Below are 15,973 nucleotides of genomic sequence, written 5' to 3' on the forward strand. Positions count from 1 at the left end.
GCATGTTGAAGCAGTAGTTGCTAAAATGTGAGTTAAAGTCGAAGCAAGTGTAAATGAGCCCTTAGTGTAAAGGTGAGCGCCCATACAGGATCCAGTGCCCCAAGCAACATGGTGTCCCCAAAGTGTGGAGTCCCGGTATGGCTCCCAAGGTTGCGCTAATCAGAAGGCACGGCTTCTATTGTAGTAGAAGGTAACCGTGAAAGAGATGGTTGAAGAGTTGATTGAAGAATCCAAAAATAAAATCAACTAGTTACGCTAAAGTGATTTCTCCGCAAGAAAGAAGTCCAATACCTTAGGACAGTGGTCATCAACCCTGTCCTCAGGGCCCACTAACAGGCCAGGTTTTATGTATTAGCTTGGGGGAGATGCAGACTAGAATACTGCAATCACTGAGACACAAATGATATCACCTGTGATGTATTTCAATTATCTTACAAACCTGGCCTGTTAGTGGGCCCCCGAGGACAGGGTTGATGACCACTGTCCTAGGACACTAGCAAAAAAACAGAGGACTCAGAGTCGGGTAGGGTTAGAGGGGAGGCATGTCCTCAAAAAACTTTGCCAGTGTCCAACCATCTGAAGGTACAAACCTATAACCCAACGTGATTTCCTTTACAGGATCCTGTGCCCTAAGCAACATGGCGCTCCTACAGTGTGGGGTACAGATATGGCTCCCAAGGTTTTACCAAGGTTGTGCCCATCCGAAAGCACTGCTTCTGCTGTTGTATAAGGCAACAGTGAAAGAGATAGTTTAATTGAAGAATTCAAAAAATAAAATAAACCAGTTAAACTGAAGTGATATCTTCGCAAGGGAGAGGAGGTCCAACCCCTTAGGACACTAGCAAAAACTAAGGACTAACAGCATCAGTGAGAGACGAGGCATGTCCTCAAGAAGCATTGCCAGTGTGCAAATTACATGAAGGTATGAGCCTATAACCAAAAGTGAGTGCCCCATACAGGATCCATTGCCCTAAGCAATATGGCGTCTCCACAGCATAGGGTGCAGGTAGGGTTTCTAAGGTTCTACCAAGGTTGTGCCCATCCAAATGCACTGCTTCTGCTGTAGTATAAGGCAACAGTGAAGGAGATGGCTGAGGAGTTGATTGATGAATCCAGAAAATAAAATAACTAGTTAAGCGAAGAGTGATTTCTCCACAAGGGAGAACAGGTCCAACACCTTAGGGCACGAGCACAAAACTCCCAGAGTTGTGTAGGGTTTTAGGGGAGGTGTGTCCTCAAAAGCTTTGCCAGTGTCCCGTCTTCTGAAGGTACGAGCCTATAACAAAAAGGTCTACAAATACTTTACCTGAACACATTTTTGGTTTAAAGTATGTCTAACCAAAACTTTTTTGTTTGTTTTGAAAAGGGTAGAGGATGGTTTGAACCAATGACAGATGGTTTCGGTAGCCCATGTCCCATTGGGGAGACTGGGAGAGATCTCTAGCACATCTCTTGCTCATAATGAGCCCATCAATATTCACAGTGAAGCATGCAAAGTTTCAAAGCCCTAAAAACCGCTTCTCCCTCAAAACAGTGTCAATGACCACCGGGACAAATTAAAGAGGGTGAATCTCCTCAGGGGGGACACCTAAAGTATCTTATTATCTGCATACCGAATACCTGAGTCAACGACTCAACATCATAAAGCCAGAGGATCATTATGAAAGGCTGGTAATTTCAGGTGAACCGCTGTTTTCGCTCATGATAAGTTTCTATTTTGCAAATCCGTCTTACCAGGTAAGTGAAAGTTACCATAAGAGCAAAAAAAAAAAAAAAAGCTTTGATATCTTAGAAGGGAAGATACAAAACTATTAATTTAGCTTAACCACTTGACCTCTGGAAGATTTACCCCCCCCCCTTCACAACCAGACCATTTTTTGGGACATGGCACTGCGTTACTTTAACTGACAATTGTGCAGTCATGCGAGGCTGTACCCAAATAAAATCGCCTAGCAGTAAGAAGGGTCGCTGGTTCGAATCCCAACCACGACACTACCTGCCTGGAGTTTGCATGTTCTCCCTGTGCCTGCGTGGGTTTCCTCCGGGTACTCCAGTTTCCTCCCACACTCAATAGACATGCTGGTAGGTTAATTGGATCCTGTCTAAATTGTCCCTAGTATGTATGAATGTGACATAGGGGCCTTAGATTGTAAGCTCCTTGAGGGTAGGGACTGATGTGAATGTACAATGTATATGTAAAGCGCTGCGTAAATTGATGGCGCTATATACCGTATATACTCGAGTATAAGCCGAGATTTTCAGCCTCTTTTTTGAGGCTGAAAGTGCCCCCCTCAGCTTATACTCGAGTCATCGCCGTCTGCCTGCCCGATCAGCGTGTCGAGCAGACAGACGGCGGCCATTCTACTATTCAAAAGCCGCGCCTCCCTGTCTGTGATAGGCGGAACACTCAATTTCCCAGCAGTCAGTGTTCCGCCTATCACGGACATCCTCTCATCCTCGTCCGTAGTATGAGAATGAGCGGATGTCCGTGATAGGCGGAACACTGACTGCTGGGAAATTGAGTGTTCCGCCTATCACAGACAGGGAGGCGCGGCTTTTGAACAGAGGAATGGCCGCCGAGGACGAGGAGAGCATGGCACACAGAGGCTGCAGTTCGGCACAGGTAGGCAGGGATGGACGGGACACAGCGACGGACGGGACACCGAGACGGACGGGACACCGAGGCGGACGGGACACCGAGACGGACGGGACACCGGGACAGGCGGGACACAGGGACGGACGGGACACAGGGACGGACGGGACACCGGGACAGGCGGGACACAGGGACGGACGGGACACAGGGATGGACACAGGGACGGACGGGACACAGGAATGGACACAGGGATGGACGGGACACAGGGATGTCTCACCCTCGGCTTATACACGAGTCAATAAGTTTCCCAGTTTTTTTGTGGTAAATTGGGGGCCTCGGCTTATATTCGGGTCGGCCTATACTCGAGTATATACGGTAAGTAACTGAAATAATAAATAAATATAAAATGTACGTGATTTTTTTTCCCACAAATAGAGCTTTATTTTGGTGGCATTTGATCACCTCTGCGTTTTTTTATTTTTTTGCGCTATAAATAAAAAAATGCCGAAAATTTTGAAGGAAAAAAAAAAAATACATATATATTTATTTTACTTTCTGCTATAAAACATCCCAAAAAAAAAAATGTAATAAAAAATAAATAAAAATTCATTTCTTCATCAGTTTAGGCCAATATGTATTCGGCTACATGTCTTTGGTTAAAAAAAAAAAAACCCAATAAGCATATATTGATTGCTTTGCGCAAAAGTTATAGCGTCTACAAACTATGGGATATATACTGGAATTTTTTTAAATAGATTTTTACTAGCAATGTCAGGGATCAGGGACTTTTAGCGGAAATGCGATATTGAAGGACATTTGGACACTTTTTGGGAGCTAGCGACACCAATACAGCGATCAGTGCTAAAAATACGCACTGTACGAATAACACTGGATGGAAGGGGTTAAAAGTGTGCCCTTTGTGTGAAGTGCTTTTACTAAGGGAAGTGATAGGTTTTATTCCCTGCTTTGCGGGGAAAGAAAATCTATTACTTCCCCGCTGACAGGACAGTGCTCTGCCTTGTTTACACAGCAAGGGCTCTGCCCTGTGTGAATTCAGGATGATCGCCGGCGGTAATCCATTGGCCTGTACCCAGTGATCGACATCAGCTGTGTTAAGACCAAGCCTATTTCTGATACTCGTAGAGGAGAGAAGGGCCGGCAACTTTATGTCCATATCAAATGTGAATACTTTTATTGGCACGTTAGGCTACTTTCACATTGGGGCGTCTGTGGTAAAGCGCCGATATTTTTAGCGGCGCTTTACCGTCATTTTTGAGGCCCTTTTTGGCCAATAGCGGGGCGATAGCTTTTAAGCCCCCCCGGCTAAAGGCCAAAAAAGGGTTAAAAGCGACCACAAAGCACCACTTTTATGGCACTTCGGCTACGCTGCCCATTGATTTCGAAGGGCAGGGGTGCTGTATACACCTCTCCTACAGCGCCTCAAAGATGTGGCTTGCAGGACTTTTTTTGGCATTCCACCAGCGCACCGCTCCGGTGTGAGAGCACTCGGGCTTTCACACTGGAGTGAGAGGAGAGGCTATAGCGCCTGTAAAGCTCCTCAGTGAGAAAGCAGCCTTAAAAAAAGTACAAAAGCAGATGTGTTTCGGCACTGCAGTGATCAAGGCGGTGTGCCAAAAACGGGTCTGCTTTTGTACTTTAACATGTGCCAATAAAAATATTTCCATTTGATATGGACATAAAGTTTCCGGATTTTCCCTCTTCTCGTTCAAAATTTTTTATTTTATGTTAAAATAAATTACATGTACAGAATATAAGACAAATGATGTGATACCAGAAATAAAAAGTAGACATATTGAAGTACGGATGATACAAAGCAAAGAAGAATTTCAAGATATTCTCGTGGGAATGACAATAAATGGCCTTATATATTTTAGAATTTGAAAACATTCTCATAGCTGAGTTTTAAACATTTTAATCCCAAGAAAATATAAATATGTCTAAAATAAAATATATGATTTTAAAGTTTTGACCATAACTTCTAAAGTATGTTTATAGTAAGTATTATATAGTAAGGGAAGAACATAAAAGGTATATAGGAGGGGAAGGAGAGGGAATAATTCTCCGGAGGAGGTTTTATATATCATCTAATGTTGTAATTCTATAAAAAAATCGTAATCACCATAACAATAAAACTCGGTTGTCAATATTATCTGAGGTATAATATTTAATCCAGGGTTTCCCTATCATATCAAACTTTGTCATCTGGTTTTTATCTATAGCGTCCATTTTAGCATGGATGAAAGATTGATTCATTCTACGTTTGGTTTCTGCAATATTCACCACATCTGTTTTCCACGCATTGGCTATAGTCTGCGGCTATCAGGAGTGTAAGAACTAATTTGAATTGTTTCTGATTCAGAAAGGCTGGTTTTAAATTAAGGAGAGCTATAATTGGGTCTGGAAAAATTGGACGATCAAAAAATGTTGTAATTATCAGAAAGATCTTTTTCCAAAATGATTGTACAATTGGGCAATGCCACCAGGTATGTATATAGGTACCTTTTTTCTGGACAGCCACGAAAGCAGAGGCCAGTGTTGTCTGTTGAGAATTTGGCGATTCTCGCAGGAACCAAATACCAGCGTGTGAGAACTTTATATGATGATTCAGACGCCAATATATTTATAGAGGAAGATTTTGTGAAAGACCATATGTTGGACCAAGACCTAGAATCGATCGTACAATCCAAATCTTTTTCCCACTTGGCCACATATTTAGGTATAACAGTATTAGAATTAGATATCAATTGTGTATACAATGATGTAATACGACCTTTAGCATGTGGTTCCTTGAGACAAAATCTTTCAAATTGAGAAATATTATGTAAGTTTACATTTAAATTGAGAAGAGGAGTATAAAAATCTTTGATTTGGAGATATCTGAATATTTCTGATTGTGGAAGCTTATATAATTTACATAGATCTGTAAAAGATTTTATTGATGTAGTTGAAGTTAAATTATATAGACAAGTGATACCAGCTTTAGACCTAGCTTTAAAGGTTTTGGGATATTTCCAGGCTGGGTAAAAAGTCGGATTCCTGTGGAAAGATAATAGCGGATTTTGTGGAGATTGCAGACCATGTGAATTTCTATACCTATCCCATATAGATAGAGAGTGCTAAGAAATGGGGTTATTTATAGACTTACGATCCGCAGGTTGTAACCATAATATATTGTTTATAGGAAGAGGATCACAGTCTACAGCTTCAATGAGGACCCATAAAGGAATCTCTGTAGAAGAGTGATATTTTGTTAATTGAGATAATTGAGCTGCCTTATAATATATGTTAAAGTCTGGGAATCCCAAACCACCCAAAGCTTTGGGGAGAACAAGTGTTTTTTTTGTGAAGTCTGGGTTTTATTTTCCCCCAAGTAAATTTCGTTACTTTTTGTTGAATCAGCCTAAGAAAATATGCAGGAATGTGAATCGGGAGAGTTCTGAATAAATATAAAAATTTCGGAAGAACAGACATTTTTATGATATTGATTTTCCCAAACCATGATATCGGCATTGATGACCAATTAGATAACGACCTTGTAATATTTTTTAATAGAGCTGGGTAATTAGCTGCAAATAAATCGGAGGGGTTAGGAGTAAACTGCACACCCAGATATGGGAGGCTATGATCTACCCACTTAAAGGGTAGTGAATTTTGTAAAGATTGTTTATCTTTTTCGTAGGGCTGTGGAAATTAACGATTAATTGTTCAATTAATCGTTAATTTCTTTGATCGATCAAAATAATTTTGATCGAGGACGATCCGCGGAGTCAGCTCCATGGTCTCGCCCATAGGAAAGGCCGCAGCTTCGGCCTAGCTCCGGAGCCGCGGCCATCTTGGTCCACCCGACGGCGGCCTAGACACGCGCGCTGACGTCATCATTGCCCGCCTGCTTGTGTCTACTCTGAGGATGGACGGGTCTGCCTGCTGTCTATTCCAGACAGAGCAGACAATCATGAATATTAAGGTATGAGGGAGATGGGAGGAGATGTGGGCAGTACTTTATGGGGGGAGAAGTGGGCAGTAATTTATGGGGGGAGAAGTGGGCAGTACTTTATGGGGGGGGGGAGAAGTGGGCAGTACTTTATGGGGGAGAAGTGGGCAGTACTTTATGGGGGGAGAAGTGGGCAGTACTTTATGGGGGGGAGATGTGGACAATACAGCATGGGAGGAGATGTGGACCGTACAGTATGGGGGAGATGTGGACCGTACAGTATGGGGGAGATGTGGACAATACAGCATGGGAGGAGATGTGGACCGTACAGTATGGGGGAGATGTGGACATTACAGTTAAAGTTAAACTAACTTTCTACGTTTTTCTTAAAGTTTAATAAAAAAAATTGTAAAAACTGTATGTGCATTATAATTAATCGAAATTAGTCGATTAATCGATTAAAAAAAATCGATTAATCGAACAGGAAAATTTTAATCAGTAACAGCCCTACTTTTTCGACAAGTGAAATGTTTAATGCTGAAGATTTTTGAATATTGACCTTAAGGCCCGAAATAAACGAGAATTCTTGTTGTACAACCATAAGATTTGGGGCCGAAACATGTGGAGAAGATAGAAAAAGGAGAATATCGTCTGCGAATAAACAGAGCTTATGATGAAAGCCACCCATTTCAATACCTGTTATAGTGGGTTCCATCCTAATTCTTTGTGCTAAAGGTTCAATGAGTAAAGCAAATAATAATGGCGAAAGTGGACATCCTTGACGAGTCCCCCTCAGTATATTAAACTCGTCCGATTTGTACCCTGCATATCTGATATAAGCTTTGGGATCTTGATACAAATTAGAGAGCCATCGTAAAAAATGAGGGCCGAATCCCCATTTGGAAAGGGTATAGTTCATATATGACCAAGATAATGTGTCAAAAGCTTTCATAATATCTAAAGAAAGAAAACAAGTGGGAATACGTCTTTTTTTTAGCGGCATGTGACAGGAGTGTTGCACGTCTAATATTATCTCCTGCTTGACGTAATGGAATGAAGCCCACTTGATCACGATGTATTAGATTGCCTATAATAGTATTTAATCTGTTAGCTAGAATTTTGGCTAAAATTTTTATGTCCAAATTTAATAACGAAATAGGGCGATAATTAGACCATATTGAATCGTCTGTGTGGGGTTTAGGGAGCATACAGATAATTGCAGTTAGGGTTTCTCTTCTAAAAGAATGACCTTCCAAAAAGGGAATTAAAAGTGTTTGTCAAGACTGGAGATAGGGTGTCTACAAACGTTTTGTAATACAGCGCAGAAAAACCATCAGGACCTGGCCTTTTATTTAGTTTCAGATTTTTGATAACTTCAGATACCTCTATAATTGACACTGGTTCCTCCATCATTTCCATTTGTGTTTTAGATAGTGTCGGTAGAGATATATGAGAGAAAAAAATCATTCGCTCTAGAAGGGTCCAACTCATTATTAGAAGAGTATAAATTTTTTAATTGTGTTTTGAATTTTTGTAATATTTTTAAAGGATTATTTGTGTATACCCCCCTAGAGATTTTCAGACGTATCGGTTTTCGTTGGGTTCTGGCAGGATTTTAATGCCCTGGCTAATAGTGTGTGAGGTTTATTCGCATTGATATAGAAATTGTGTTGTGATCTCTTGATGGTTTTATCCGCTGTTTCAGTAAGGAATAGATCAAATTCCAATTTAGCTTTGTCAAGATTTATTTTAGCTAAAGAAGAAGGGTTATTTTGGAATGCTGTGTGACATTTATTGAAATTTGTTTCTAAAGTCTGACAAAGGATTTTCCGCTCTCTGTTGAATATGTTTGTTTGCTGTAGACATATGCCACGGAGAACAGGTTTGTGTGCTTCCCATAATGTAGTCGGAGAGACGTCAGGTGTGGAGTTATATTTTATATAATCTTTGAGCGCAATTTCAATATTATTTTTATGAGCTGGATTTTTGAGTAGGAAATCTCTTAATATCCATGTTGGATCTTTTTTTTTTGGAATTATAGAGGCAACAGTAATGTAGCCTGCACTATGATCGGACCATGGGATGGGAATAATTTTTGTAGATATTATTTCTGGAATTAGCCCTATGGACATAAATATATGGTCTATCCTAGAGAATGAGCAATGAGGGAACGAGTAATGTGTGTATTGTCTCTTGGTTGGATTCAATTCTCTCCAAGTATCTACTAGGTTATGTTTTGTAATTAGTTTTGATAAGAGTTGTTTGTCTGCTGTATGTGACTGTGGGATTGGTGATTTATCCAAAAATGGAAATATGGTCTGATTAGAATCTCCACATAGAATTGTAGTACCTATTTTGTGGTGTTCTATAGTTTGAAATAAATGAGAAAGAAAAGAAATAGGATTTTTGTTAGGAGCGTAGTATGATGTAATGGTGATAGCGATATCAAGTAGGTGTCCTTTTAAGAATCAAGTAACGACCTTCTGGATCTTCGATTTCCTTCATTAGTGAAAATGGTGTATTGCGATGGAAAGCTATAAGCACGCCTCGTTTTTTAGAGGAGGCCGAAGCTGTGTATACTTGGGGGTAGTCTTTACTGAAAAATTTGGGAGTGGATTGTGACGCAAAATTAGTCTCTTTGAGGCAAACTATATGTTCTTTTTTGGATGAAAATGTGCGGAAGGCTTTAGTGCGTTTGTGTGGAACGTTTAGTCCCTGAGTATTTAATGATATGACGTTTAATGGGGCCATGGAGTTGGGAAAAGTAAATATGTGTTGGTGTTTTATGTTAGAACGTGTGTCATATAAGAAATTATTTGTCTCCAGAGTATAGGGGTGGAGGGAAAGGAGATAATGACTGAAAAAGAAAATACAATTAAAGCGGGAGTCCACCGGGACTCCGCGTTTTTTTTTTTTTTTAAAAGCCAGCAGCTACAAATACTGCAGCTGCTGACTTTTAAAATAGTGACACTTACCTGTCCAGCGCGCCCGCGATGTCGGCACCCGAAGCCGATCTGTAGGTCGTCTGTCGGGTCCTGCCGCCGCCATCTTGGGTATGGGAATCAGGAAATGGAACCTTTCGGCTTCATTTCCCGGTTCCCTACTGCGCATGCGCGAATCGCGCGGCGCAATAAGGACGCTCCCCGCTGCCTCTGGGATCTGTGTGTTTCGCAGCAGGCAGCGGGGCACTTGCGGGAAGGGGCGGGCACTTGCGGAAAGGGGCGTAAGTTACGCCCCTTTCCGCAGAGAGCTATCCCGGAAGTGGGTGCAGTTACCTGGATTATTAGCCATTCTGTTGAAAAGGCAAGATAGTAGCCTCAGTACAAGTGTTTATCAGTCCATAGTGTCAGCCGGATCTGGAGGTGGAGATTGTATGCGACTTCTTTTCTGTGGATTGTAGTCTTCTTCTCTTCTGGAAGCAGAGGAGGGATTATCAGCATATGAGGATGATTTTTGGCGAGTGTCCGCAGCATCTCTTGATGCGTTTATCATCCCTAGTTTCTGTAAAGTAGTTTGCAGGTCCTTAGCTGTTCGGCACATATATTTGCGACTTTGGAAAGTAAAACGCACTGAGAAAGGAAAGCCCCATTGGTAGATTATGTCATTTCGCTGTAATATTTGCAGTAGTGGTTTCAGGGTTCTTCTTTTGTTGACTGTAATCTGTAAGAGGTCTGTGAATAATTGATATTTATGACCCTGGAAAATTAGGGGATCTTTATTTCTAGCTGTATTTAGCAGTAGTTCCTTAGTGCGGTAGAAATGCAATTTCGCGATAATGTCACGGGGAGGACCATCTATTTTCTTTGGTGCTAGGGCTCTATGAACCCGGTCCATTTCAAAACGCTCTAGTGGGATAGCTGGTTGTAATTCTTGAAAAAGTGCGGTAATAGCACTGTTTAAATCAGTCACAGATTCGGGTATTCCTCTAATACGTATATTGTAGCGTCTTGCACGATTTTCTAAATCCTCCAATTTGGATTGTAATATGTCATTTTCCTCTTTAAGAAAATCAATTTCTGAGGCAAAGTTAGATGTATAATTTTCCAGATCGTCTGCTCTAATTTCCAGTGCTGATGTACGCTGACCAAGTTCTCTAATTTCTTTGGTAAGGCTTGTGGTGATGATATCTGCAGTGGATTTTAGTGATTTTTGAAGCAGATTTTCTATTTGTTTCAGCGTTACAGGAGGGGATAAGTCTTTTTGTGTGGAAAGTTCTAAATTCTCCAGAACTGACATATTTTTCTCAGGTATTTGGTTAGAGAGACTATGTGCTTTTAATGAGAGAACATCTTTATGTAAAGCAGCAGAAGGGGCTGTCTGTTTGTTCTCCTCACTGTGTCTCCCCTCAGAGGGGGAGGGTTTCAGTGCCATACTGCTGTGTGTGTGAGGCGGCGCTTTCTTGTTAATTTTCTGCCTCACGAGTCTCCTCTGACCCCCCCGAACGTCACCAATGTAAGGTAGGGATATCTATCTACAGTTTGGTATGATATATGTGCGGAGGGTCAAGTTACCTCCGCCGTTGTATGGCTCCGTTGTCCTGCTGAGAATGGAGCTCTAAGCCAGCATTACCTCTCGGCTAGGCTCCGCCTTCTCCCTCGGCTTTTCCCTCTTCTACTATTGTGTCTACTGTAGTGTTGTTCGGACAACACAGCAGCCAGCGCACCCTATGGACTTAATTTTACATCCAGGAGACTTCCTTTGTGAGAGCGCTGCAATCCCTTGTCTACATTCAGTATTTCTGATACTTGTTGTTTACAAGTTAAAATCTGTATTTTTTGTGAGAAAATTACTTGGAACCCCTCCCCCCCCCCCCCCAAACATTATACAGTATCTCACAGAAGTGTAAGAGTACACCCCTCAGTCACATTTTTGTAAATATTTTCTTCTCTATTTTCATGTGACAACACTGAAGAAATGACACTTGTCTACAATGTAAAGTAGTGAGTGTACAGCTTGTATAACAGTGTAAATTTTCTGTCCCCTCAAAATAACTCAACACACAGCCATTAATGTCTAAACCACTGGCAACAAAAGTGAGTACACCCCTAAGTGAAAATGTCCAAATTGGGCCAAAGTGTCAATATTTTGTGTGGCCACCATTATTTTCCAGCACTGCCTTAAGTCCTCTTGGGCATGGAGGTCACCAGAGCTTCACAGGTTGTCACTGGACTCCTCTTCCCCCTCCTCCATGATGACATCACGGAGTTGTTGGATGTTGGAGACCTTGCTCTCCTCCACCTTCCATTTGAGGATGTCCCAAAGATGCTCAATAGGGTTTAAGTCTGGAGACATGCTTGGCCAGTCCATCACCTTTACCCTCAGCTTATTTAGCAAGGCAGTGGTCGTCTTGGAGGTGTGTTTGGTGTCGTTATTTTGGAATACTGCCCTGTGGCCCAGTCTCTGAAGGGAGGGGATCATGCTCTGCTTCAGTATGTCACAGTACATGTTGGCATTCATGGTTCTCTCAATGATCTGTAGCTCCCCAGTGCCGGCAGCACTCATGCAGCCCCAGACCATGACACTCCCACCACCATGCTTGACTGTAGGCAAGACACACTTGTCTTTGTGCTCCTCACCTGGTTGCCCCCACACACACGTTTGTCACCATCTGAACCAAATAAGTTTATCTTGGTCTCATCAGACCACAGGACATGGTTCCAGTAATCCATGTGCTTAGTCTGCTTGTCTTCAGCAAACTGTTTTCACGCTTTCTTGTGCATCATCACCAATTTGATGCAGTGTGCGGCGTATGGTCTGAGCACTGACAGGCTGACCCACCCCCCACCCCTTCAACCTCTGCAACAATGCCGGCAGCGCTCATATGTCTATTTCCCAAAGACAGCCTCTGGATATGACGCTGATCATGTGCACTCAACTTCTTTGGTTGACCGTGACGAGGCCTGTTCTGAGTGGAGCCCGTCCTGTGTTTCCCGCTGTATGGTCTTGGCCACCTTGTTGCAGCTCAGTTTCGGGGTCTTGGCAATCTTCTTATAGCCTAGGCCAGGGCTCAAAATTTCAAAACCATGAGCTACTAGCCATGCCTTAAGAGTTACTCACCACCAGTTGCCCCACCCAACACCTACCCTGCCCCTAATTCTGCCCTCAAATTATCTCATGAAATGACACGGTTTGAATTAAGCTACAAAAATAAATATTAACAACAACTTGATCAGTGCCCATTAATGCAGCCTATCAGCACCCAATAGTGGCCATCAACGCAGCCTCACCAATGGCCATCAACGCAGCCTCACCAATGGCCATCAACGCAGCCTCACCAATGGCCATCAACGCAGCCTCACCAATGGCCATCAACGCAGCCTCACCAATGGCCAGCAAGGCAGCCTCACCAATGGCCAGCAAGGCAGCCTCACCAATGGCCAGCAAGGCAGCCTCACCAATGGCCAGCAAGGCAGCCTCACCAATGGCCAGCAAGGCAGCCTCACCAATGGCCAGCAAGGCAGCCTCACCAATGGCCAGCAAGGCAGCCCATCAGTGCCCAGCAAGGCAGCCCATCAGTGCCCAGCAAGGCAGCTTCAATGCATTGGATTTTGAGGCATTAGTATGATAGATTAGAAGGGTGGAATTGGAGGCATAAGTATGATTCAGACCTATGCCTCCAATTAACCTTTCCTCCCAGCATGCATCTTGTTAAATTCCAGTCTTCAACACCTCATGTGCTGCTTTCTATCACAGCACACTGACATACTGTACGGTTACCTTTCTCCTGCAGCCAGGGGGTCAGATATCATCTTAACACAGCAGGCGGACCGAGAGGGTTTGAGCCTGCCCACTTGCTGACATGCACCGCCCCACTTAGATGTGCAACAGGAGGAAGGTGGAGAGGGGTCGTCCCAAGCGACGGACTCCTCCCTCTGAAATGCTCCCCTGTGCAAGCCTATGCGAGGGGCAGGGACGAGCGGCAGGCGGGAGGTGGAGAGGGGCGGGCCGGGCGGGCCAGGCGGCCGACTGCTCCACCTGAAATGCTCATCTCTGCAAGCCTGTGCGAGGGTCGAGGAGGAGTGGCAGGGCGAGCGGCAGGAGGGAGGTGGAGCGGGGCGGGCCAGGGCGGCCGACTGTCCCTTCTGAAATGCTCTTCGCTCCAAGCCTGTGGGCGATGGGGGAGAGGCACTGGCTAAGAGGCTATACAACCCCGGCCGGTGGCCCGCTACAAGATAAAAGTGGTCTCTGTAGCCGATTCACCGCAAGATCACTTTTAAATTGTCAGCGGGAAGGGCCCCCACCCTCACGCTCCAGAGAGCCACTTACCGGAGCCGTCGACAGAGGCGGAGGTGATCCGGTCCTCTCTGTGTCACCCATCTCCATGACATTGCAGGGCGGAAGCGACATCAAACCGTCACATCCGCCCATAGCTCTTAAAAGGGCCATTTTTTTTATCGGATTTTAGTGTAAATATGAGATGTGAGGTCTTTTTGGCCCCAGATCTCATATTTAAGATGTCCTCCTGTCATGCTTTTTTTCTATTACAAGGGATGTTTACATTCCTTGCAATAGGAATAAAAGTTACACTGTTTAAAAAAATAAAAAATAAAAGTAAAAATAAAAAATAATAATAAAAAATAAATATTTAAAAAACGCACCCTGTCCTGCCAAGCGAAAGCATATGTGAGTAGCGCCCCAATTGGTAGAGTGAGAGCGATAATTCTAGCTTTAGACCTCCTCTGTAACTCAAAACATGCAACCTGTAGAGTTTTCTTAAACATAGTCTATGGAGATTTTTAAGGGTAAAAGTTTGTAGCCATTCCACCAGCTGGCGCAATTTTGAAGCGTGACATGTTGAGTATCAATTTACTCGGCGTAACATTATCTTTCACAATATAAAAAAAGAAAAAAAAGAAATTGGGCTAACTTTACTGTTGTCTTATTTTTTTTATTCAAAAAAAAGTGTATTTTTTTCCAAAAAAAGTGCACTTGCAAGACCTCTGCACAAATATGGTGTGACAAAAAGTATTGCAACGACCGCCATTTTATTCTCTAGGATGTTATAAAAAAAAAAAAAAAAAAAAAAAAGTATGTTTGGGGGTTCTAAGTCATTTTCTAGCAAAAAAAAAAAACAAAACAGTTTTTAACTTGTAAACAACACATCTAAAAAAGAGGCTCGGTCCTTAAGTGGTTAATACATATTCCCCCAGCAGTTATTGGGGGGCAATTTTTCAGGAATTAAAATTCCAGCCTCTACCAAGATGGCCACCGCCACACAGAGACAGTGAAGAACTAGGAATGGTAAGTCAGTAATAGAGAAAAGATCAGCTGATCAAAGACTAGTCCGGCTCTGCTAGTTTTGGACAACGCTTCCACAGTCTTTAAATAAAACGCAAAACAAAAAACATAAAATTTACAAAAAAAAACAATTTTTATTGAATAGGTGGCAAATAAGTTAAACATAGAAATATATAAAAAAAAAAAAAAAAAGACAAGAAAAAAAAAGAAAAAAAAATAAATCTCGGAACACTGATCAAATAGGATTATGAATAACTTGGCATTTAGGAAACATGGGTAGTCAGGGCAAACCAGCCTTCTTCCTTCTGCCTTCCAACCTGTGAGGGGAGATACAGCGGAGACAAAGGGGCGAGATTTTAGGGGGGGGGGATGTTGGGTAGCAGAGATGGGTAACGGGGGTGCAGGCGGATAAAGAGGTAGGCAGAGAGATGCCAGGGGTGATGGTAGAGAGACAACAGGGAACAAAGAACAGCGCGGGTGGGGGGGGGGGGGTTGAAGGAAAGGGGGTGCAAATAAAAGATTGGGGTAAGAGAGAAACAGAGATATTAGCAGGTATGGCGGGTGCTTGTAGTTCAACAACAACCTGAAGATACTAAACAAATATGCACTTTGCCCAGAAGTAAAATCTATGTATAAGCTACTAACAATAAGCAGGAAGTATTGGAGTTGTGCTGCACTTGGATTTAAATATTCTACCATAACCAGAGTCAGCAGGCTTTTCACAGTGCCTATGGGCAGGTCTGCTTGTCATATGATATACTGTTGGGAAACCCCTTTATGCCGAGTGCAATTCTGGTATCTGGGAACAGCCCGGTCCTTGTTTTTTGAACCACTCCTCAAAGTAACGGTTACCTGCAGCCATTGGGACAGGGGTGTAGGTACAGGGGTGGCAGGGGTCCCAATTGCGACCAGGCCCTATACTCCCTTGCAGCCCCCCCATACACCTGGATAAGAGGGGTGGCACATAGAGGAACCGATCCCCCAACCCAAAATAGAGGGGATTCAACCAGGGGTCCCTTTATGTTTTTTTTGCACTTGGGCCATGAAGGTTCTAGTTACACTTCTGCATTGGGATTTAGAAAGGCCTGGTTCACACCTATGCATTTATTTATTTTTGCGCGTTTCCAGTTTTACACACACACACACACACACACACACACACACTAATTGATCTAATCAATGAATTTCAG

The 15,973-nt window shown here is 42.9% G+C and overlaps 1 protein-coding gene across 1 annotated transcript in view; it reads right to left on the minus strand.

The window, feature by feature from the left end:
* Window positions 1-14,892: 14,892 nt before the first annotated feature.
* Window positions 14,893-15,973, minus strand: part of SPICE1 (spindle and centriole associated protein 1) — a 45,025-nt gene continuing 43,944 nt past the window's right edge. The window contains 1 exon segment of the mRNA XM_077479647.1: window positions 14,893-15,100. Coding sequence (XP_077335773.1) covers window positions 15,047-15,100 — 54 coding nt within the window. The 3' untranslated portion in view covers window positions 14,893-15,046.

This window comes from Lithobates pipiens, unplaced genomic scaffold, assembly GCF_037356315.1.
Source record: "Lithobates pipiens isolate NorthernLeopardFrog02 unplaced genomic scaffold, aLitPip1_a1.2 Scaffold_16, whole genome shotgun sequence".
NCBI classification, from domain to species: Eukaryota; Metazoa; Chordata; class Amphibia; order Anura; family Ranidae; genus Lithobates; species Lithobates pipiens.